Consider the following 8647-nt stretch of genomic DNA (forward strand, 5'->3'; position numbering starts at 1 on the left):
CACCAACAACATCTAACACGTTAACCATTCGAGCTTGAAGTTTGATTCAGAGAAGAAGACGGGAAATGGGAAATGGACAGAGAGAATTTACGGATAAAGTAAATGGGGAACAGATAGAAGTGGTGGTGGTGGATGTCAAGGTTCTTACAAAGAGAGAAGATGACAAGGGCGTTTGGAATTGCAGGCGTCAGAGAGCAACTAAATGGTAAAGGGGTCTATTGGCCTTTTCACATGCATTTAACGGAATAAACAAACATGGTTAAGTCTCAGGGACCACGAATGATACCAAAACCCTTCACATGGACCACTCATAAGTCATAACAAAATCCCAATACTAGGACCAAAATTTACTCTATCTTTTATTACATACAATGCCAGTTACACTTGACACTCGCAATTGTACACTATAAGAGACTATCAAGCTAGTTTACTACATACGTCATCATAAAATCTAACACAAAATAACATAGAACCAACGTTCCCAGGACCAGTTCTAGTTCTAAAATTTTGTAATCAATTGTAACCGATTCCAGATCTCATTTTTATATATAGAAAAGAAAGTGTAAATTTTCTAATCTGTATATAATGTTTCTATGACTTGTAAAAAGCAAACTTGACTTTGAAAACGTGAATAGCTTGAGATATGTTTACTTAAATAAGTTTGAGATAGATAAAAAAAATTAAAAAAATAAAAAAAAAAATCATAATTCTGCTAATTAATAGAACAAGTTACCGAACTACCAATGCCTAACAAATACATGTTATACCAATATCCGATAACATGACAAAAATTTAATAAAAATGTTTAATACATTACCAAATATCCAATCAAACTGCCATATTACATTATTAAAATAGTGTCCTTCAGATCCTAATTAAACATAATTACCATACCAGAAGAAGGGTAAAAATCTAGAAGCCATTGCTAGTAGCTTTTAGAAGGTCTTTATGGGTGTAAACGACCCCTTTGTCACCCTCCACCACTTGCCCTTGACCTCTCAGTACCCTGTAGTACAAATATCCTTTTTCATTAGGTTGGGTGCGTGAAAGTACAAAAATGCCCCTCATATGATATTTAAAGATTCATGCTTACCATCGGGTTGTTAGGAGTCCCTCTACTCCAACCGGACCTCGTGCATGGATTTTGCTTGTACTGATTCCAACCTGTTAAGGAGAAAGATTAAAGAATTCCAAAAATGAAGTGAGAATATATGATATTATAGTTCGAAGAATACCCATTAAAATAAAGGGTATTTTTTAAAGTAAACGTTCTAGTTGCTTAACTTCTTATAGTGCTTTTTTTTTAAAACAATTGTGCTTGAATTATATTTAACCAACAATATAAATTTAAGATATCATACCTCTGCTCCTAGTCCAAACCGTGCACCATCACAAAATCGTGTGCTTGCATTGTGGAAAACTGCAGCACTGATAAAATGAAAAAAAAAAAAAGCATAATCAATACAATATTTATTTTTTATTTAAATAATCTAAGAGTAAACTGCAAAAAAATGGTCCTGTGGTTTGCAATTTTCTTTGGTTTTGGATACGAAAGGAATCTTTTATCCCATTTTTGGTCCTTATTTCTGGCTTTTGTTTTGTAATGGTCCTTGAGTCGTTAACTTCAACAGCCAAGCTGTTGATATGTGAAAATGACCAATTTGCCCTCGCTTTTATTATTTGTAGTATAAAATACACACCTGTCAACTCGACTTAGAAAATGTTCAGCAACTTTGTGATCCTCTGTGACAATGCACTCGGTGTGGGAACTGAAATGGAAAAAGAAAGTTACCAAATATCCAAAAAAAAAAAAGAAAGAAAAAATTCAACAATTTAATTTATTATTCACTTTGAACAAGATAAATCCTTTTAATATGTTACCTTCCATAACTGTGTATATGTTCAATGGCCTCATCAACATTGTTCACTACTTCAATTGTGCAAGCCTTGGAGTTATACTCATAATGAAATGTATTTGCCTTTGTGAAGTTAACCAAACCATTCACTCGTGGTCCAGAAAATAGTGTAACACCTGTTAGGAGATAAAATTACATTTTTAACCCTGAAAACATATTTTATGAAGTCGATGTTGTACCTTCTTGTTCAAGTTCTTTAACAAGCTCTTGAAGCCCACCATTAGTCAAGTCCTTGTGCACAAGTAGTGTTTCCTAATATAAAAAAAAATAGATTTTCATGAATAAAGTTAATAGAAAAAGTACTTATAAATATGTGAAATTAATTAAAAATATAAACCGGTATTAAATTTACCATAGCGTTACAGGCTGCTGGATAATCTGTTTTTGCATCCAAAACAATCTTTTTCGCCATTTCCAAATTAGCTGCCTTATCGACGTATACATGGCAAATTCCATCTGAAATTAGAAAAATTATAATTTTAATTTCATTTATTATTTGATTTGTGTCATTGTGAAAGTTTTAATATTACCAGAATGACCAAGAACAGGGATTTTCGTCGAGTTCTTAATTTGGGAAACAAGTTTATTGCTTCCTCTTGGGATCACAAGATCTATCACATCATCAAGCTGTTTAAAAATGAGGGGTAAAAAAGGAAAAAAAATATATTAGCAAAAAAAAATTGAAAATATATTGTAATCAGTAACAAGCATGCAACGTTTTCCACAAACCTTTAACAAGTCTGGGATTTCTTCCCTTGATGTCAAAAGTCCAATTAGTTTTGTTCCAACAGTTTCTGGGAGGGCAGAAGTGATTACCTATGTTTTTATTTTTTTAAAAAAAAAAAAAAGTCAGATTTATAAATAAAATAATGTAGGATTTTTAATAAAAAGGATTTTGAAAACCTTGTGTAGTATTGCATTTGATCTTTTAGCTTCTTTCCCTCCTTTCAGTAACAAACCATTCCCACTACGGATTGCCAATGAAGCAATCTGTGAATTCATTTCAGAAAAACTAGAGATCAATATGTGAAAATATGCAACATCAAAAGAAAAAAGAAAAAAGAAAAATATATTCTTGTTACCTGAACTAATGCATCAGGGCGTGATTCAAAGACAATAAGTAGCACACCTAAAGGACATGATTTCTTCTCTAAGATGAGCCCTTCAGCAAGCTGGAAGTAAATATTATTTATTTTTATTTTTTTAAAATGATAGATCTCAGATTTTTATTCAATACAGTAGCCTTCAGGTTTAATTTATCTCACCTCTGTTCTTTTCAAAACTTTGCCAATGGGTTCTTCCATTTCTGCTAGTTTACGCACAGATTCTGCAAGAGCACGTATCTGAAGACAATAATCGCATTAATTAAAAGTTTTCAAAAAAAAAAAAGATATATAATTTCAAAAAAATACTCTAAGATTTATAGAATTACAAGAGATATTTTACCTTGCTAGGCTTTAAAGCTAAACGAGCTACCAAAGCTTCATCATAACCTGCATCACGTGCTATTTCCACATCAGCATCATTTTCAAGCATGATAAACTGTTCATTTGCCTCCAATGCAGCAGCTACATCCAACAAAATCTTCTTTCTTTCTTTGCTTGATAATGCCTATAATACCCAATAGAAGAATAAGTAACGAATCTATACAAATCTAATACTTATATATGTTTGTTTCTACAAGTAAATATGTGCGTATGTATTTATTGTTGGGAAATGGTCTAAAAAAATTTCCAACCAAAAAATTTACTGTAAGCATGAGATTAATTAAACCTGAAGGCGTCGAGAGGCTTCACGAGCTGAAACTGCCATTTCATGTGGACCGATTTCAGTAATTGGAATCCACATATGCGCATCTTTATGAAAAAGAGTACCCACACGTTCTCCATTTAGAACCTTTATGATGTTATTAGCAGCATAACCACTACAATCATGAAAACGATAGCAAATTTATTCAGTATATAAAATATTAAGTAAAACAGAGAAAGAAACCAAGATCAAGTATTGTATGTAGAATATGATACCTTGCAATAACAACAGGTGTGCCAGAATAAGCCGCATTGGATGCAGCTTTGACTTTTGCATCCATTCCACCTCTTCCCATTCTTGACTTATCTCCAAAACTGATTGCCTTTTGATGTTTTTGTTTCACATATGTATGGATCAGCTTTGACCTTGGATCACTGGGAGGACCACTATAAAGTCCATCAACATCGCTCAACAACACAAGAAGATCCGCCTTTAACTCCATAGCCAGAAGAGCTGCCAGACTGTCGTTATCCCAAAAAATACCAGATGAATCCTGAAATGAAACACACAGTTTTCCTCAAATTATAACTGCGACGACACGTATATATCTAGTTATACAATGACGTTCCATTATATACCTCATAAGGAGCTCTTCTTGTACTGATTGCATCATTTTCATTGAAAATTGGGATGCTCCTTAGATCTAGCAATGAGTCAACTGTTTGAGAAAGTTGAACCCTGAAATCTGCATTCTTGAAATCATTATCTGTGACTAGGAGTTGAGAGGATGTCACATCCAACTGCAAAACAGCATTGTGTTAGAAATGACCAAAATACCCATGTATTTAAGCTAACAGTTTTACCTGGCTGAATAAAGTGTCGTACAATGCCATTAAACCATTTTGACCAACAGCTGCACAAGCCTTTCCATCAAGTTCAACTTGTGGTTTTTGGAGGTCAGCAAAACTACAGTAAAATAAATTTTCAGAAAAGCTGACAAATATACCCCTGGAGTCAACACTTATGAAAGACAGTCAGAAAGACAAAGGACCTGCTGTTGATCATTTTTCTGTATTTAAGCCTTTGGCGCCCTGCTCCAACAGCTCCTGAAGTAACTAAAATTATTTCAAAGCCTCTGGAGTTCAACTTTTCAAGCTGCAACCAAATCGTTTGTTATATGAGTTAAACAAAAACATGATTGGAACAAAGTACTCAGCATGCTGAAATCATATTCAACAGCAATGATGTGAAAGGGTAAAAATGTCATTTTCTATTCCTTCTTTCACATACGAAAGCAATGAAGGTGAAGGAAAGCTAAAGTCATACGTAATGTGAGTTCACTTGGAAAATTCAGTAATTAGTGAGTTACTATATATGAAATTTATGCATGAGCTTAATGAAATACCTGTTCAAATATAGCTCCAAGTCGGCCTACAGCTAATCTCCCATCATCTCGGGTAACCACAGCTGTTCCTACCTAAAGTCATAAAGGTAACATGGTTAGACAGAGGGTAAAAATGTCATCTTTAACCTCAAGTTCACTTCCATAAAATCTTGCTTTTAGATGACATTTGGCATTATCTCATTATTGGACAAGCTTTGGTTCAAGATAATAGTAATAACCTTTTTTTTATAATAAACAGTAATCATCACAAAAAGCTATAGGTTCTTAATAATAAAAAGATAAAGTTTTTCCTAACAAAACAAAAGGACAAAAGCAAGGGCCCCTAGGATTCAATCAATAACCACATTTTAATATATTATACACATGGTGCTCATAGAGTTTTTATTTTAGCTCTGTTCAAAATTACATAAACAAGAGGTCTACAAGTTCCATTTGTATTTCTAATCTTTTAGGGAATACCCAAATTCATTGTTTTTTCTATTGATTTGTAAAACTATGTATCAATTTTTTGCCTTTTCCATAAGTATATCAAGCATATAAACATATTTTCATTATTTTGTTACTTTTTAGGGCAAATTATATGCCAAAGCAAGAGATCCAATCGCAGTGAATAAACATCTATAACTCTTAATAAATAATTTGTTAATTAACAAATATTAAAATATCAAGTACTTTGTCTTTTATAATCAAATATGTGGACATCATAATCTGAGAAGAAGATAGACAAACAAATCGTGTTGCCACATGAAACCATTAAAAGGCTAAGTGAAACGGAATCTGGCGTTATCAGATATGAATGCATATGCGATCCAAATTGTCGTTATCGTGTGCATGGCAAAGGTTGACAAGTGTCTTTCATCCATACACCAAACCGTACATGAAAGGTAATAATAATAAACAACAAAAATCTGTTGATAATCGCGATCTGAAAAAACAGAGATGGATAATCGAACTCGATCAAGCAAATCCACTTAAACCACAGATAAACATCAAACATGAAACAAAGAAAGAAAAAATTTATAGGATACAAACAAAACGCTGTTAATGAAAATGCAAATAAGATGGTAGACCTTGACGACTACACGCTTGACATTCTTGACAAAAGCTCGAGTAGGATCCATGGCGTAAATCGATTGAATGCTAGCGAGGTTTTTCGATGGTAAAACCCCAGAATCAAGGAGTGAGAGAGAGAGAAAAGAAACGCAGTGAACGTATGTTTTGAGATAGGGAGAGAATAGTAGTGTGTGTGTGGTTTTGTAGGTGTTCTGATTAGTGAAAATGGTGATAGAGAGAAGGGTATAGGTTGAGAGAGAGGGGTGGGGCTGCGGAGAGGCGAGGTGAACGTGACGACAATATACGGCTCCAACAGATGGCGCCTGCCGTATGGCTTGGAGTTGTATATTAGTATTTTATATGGTATTATATTATATACTTTGTTAAAATCAAATAGAACCTCAAATATATCAAATAAGAACTCAAATATACCTCAGAGATCTTTAAATGTATTCGTTTTATTTAGACAAAGTTACTTAAATGGTCCTATGATTTAGCGGAATAGACACATACAATTTAATTTCAAAAAATAGACGGACTTGGTCCTTATTTTTGTCGATATTGCGGAAATGGTTCTTCCGACATAGGCTCAAAAACATGTCATTAAAATTCTGTAAAATAACATTTTTACACTTTCTTTTTTCTTTTTCAAACTTTTGTATTTTATTGTTACTTCTCTAAACTGCATGGACCATGTATGTAATTTTAAAAATACTATTGTATTCTTGGTAACGAAGAACATTCAACCACCATCATCTTAGATCTTCAAAAACCATTCAAACCATCTTCATCTTCAAATTTTCAAAAAATCAAAAGCTTCTTATTCAAATCAATGAAAATAATGGAGCATAAACATTAAAACCATCTTTATCTTCAAACTTAAATCCTCTTAACATCCACCAACCTTAAAATCTCTTAAAATCGAACAATACCAAAACTGTGGAAAAGAATTTGAAGTTAGATTGAATTTGAAATCGAACCCAGATTTGTGTTTTTGGAGAAAAAATCCTAAAAATCCTCCATATAAAATAATTTAATCTGTTATGAAAATAAAACAATAGGCCCACCAAAAACCTAACCCAACGTACACATCTCTATTAGTCATTTTCTCCTCCGGCTCAACTTTTTCCCCTCTTCTCACTCCCACCACCACATTTTTCCACATATGTTGTTGTAATGTAACCTTAAAATTACTCTCTTCCTCCTCATAACCTCGTTTCGATTGGAGCTCACCTAAGTTCTTCATCTATTTTAGCAATGAATCTCTTTACAAATCTTCAAACTTTCATTCTCCTGCGAAGCCCAAATCCCAGAAACCTATTTACAAACTTTGATAAGAGAAACCAAAAAGTAATCGCGTTGTCGTCGCCGCCTTTTACTTCGGTTACGATCATGGTAGCAACTCGTTTGATTGTTCTGATGTCCTATGGAGGGAGAATGGTGTAAGAACCCTCAACGATGCTTTCTGAAGTCGATGAAGCTACCTCCATGGAAGATCGCAATCAAATGAAGAAGCCAAAAAAAGAATTTGTGAACTTGGTATTAGATTGTGAGAAAATCGGTAACCTTTTCTTTGAGATGTCATGGGATACTTCTTCCGTCAATGCTTTCCTCAACGGAGATTCAGCAACTCAGTATTTTGAAAACATCATGGATCTATCAAGCCTCGACGATCTCCTTGTCATGATGAACAAAGTTTTCTAATTCAAAGATCAAAGGTTTCATTTCGCATGTCTGTAAATAAGGCTTTAGATGTCAATAAATTTTATGTGTTTCATTAACTAGTGTCTAATTGTGTAATCAGTTGTGTGAAACTCTATTAATGTCTAATGAACATCAATTTTGAGTTTTTAATATTCTATCTCAAAACAGAAACCCCAAGTAAGGAATATGAAAATGTACAGTATCAAAAGCAAGAAAAGCCAATCTACAACCACATTGGTTTAGGGCTCGCTGGCAAAATGTAACACCAATTATCCAGAATGTGTTAGTTGCAGCCTTGGAGGGATCAAATGTAAATTTTTTGGGAATACCAGACATCGTGAATGGAGCACCACGACGTGGCATGCCAAATTCATGAAACACATATATGATGGGCGCCATGACGTGGCAAAAGGAATGTCACGATATAGCAGAAGCTGCAACTCAATCCCATGATCTTTTAAGGTTTCTTCAATATTTAAGCATCTAATCTCAAGGATTAGGGCATCATCTTCAACCTGCAACCCTTACATATGAAACCCTAGCCTCTATGCTTGTTTGAGGGCTTGATTTCTTGATTTGGAGCTTATTCTTTGGATTTTGGTAAAGCTTAGGGAAATGAAAGGTTCATATTGGTGCAAGGGAATAAGGAGCAAGGTTGGATCCAACATTCTCTTCAGATTTATAAGTTATTAGAGGTATAAAGTTCATATGTTGGTACTTCTTCTTCTAGATTCAAGTTTGAGATCATGATTGGGTGGTTTTGGTCCCTTTTATGGATGCTCTTGGAGTTGGAGGAACTCCAGAGCTTGGTATGGCTCCT

General features: G+C 33.9%; 1 protein-coding gene across 1 annotated transcript; it reads right to left on the bottom strand.

Moving 5' to 3' along the window:
• Positions 1–744: 744 nt before the first annotated feature.
• Positions 745–6398, bottom strand: LOC111917053 (delta-1-pyrroline-5-carboxylate synthase). Its single transcript, XM_023912705.2, has 20 exons — positions 6141–6398; positions 5071–5142; positions 4717–4820; positions 4529–4631; positions 4304–4465; positions 3941–4218; positions 3690–3840; positions 3363–3527; positions 3182–3259; positions 2999–3088; positions 2820–2906; positions 2646–2732; positions 2447–2543; positions 2269–2372; positions 2096–2168; positions 1882–2032; positions 1701–1769; positions 1362–1428; positions 1094–1164; positions 745–1006 (listed from the first exon to the last, which is right to left on the bottom strand). Exons 1-20 carry the CDS (start codon positions 6189–6191, stop codon positions 913–915), a joined length of 2154 nt encoding a protein of 717 aa, XP_023768473.1. The 5' UTR covers positions 6192–6398; the 3' UTR covers positions 745–912.
• Positions 6399–8647: the final 2249 nt, after the last annotated feature.

This window comes from Lactuca sativa, chromosome 8, assembly GCF_002870075.4.
Source record: "Lactuca sativa cultivar Salinas chromosome 8, Lsat_Salinas_v11, whole genome shotgun sequence".
Taxonomy (NCBI): Eukaryota; Viridiplantae; Streptophyta; class Magnoliopsida; order Asterales; family Asteraceae; genus Lactuca; species Lactuca sativa.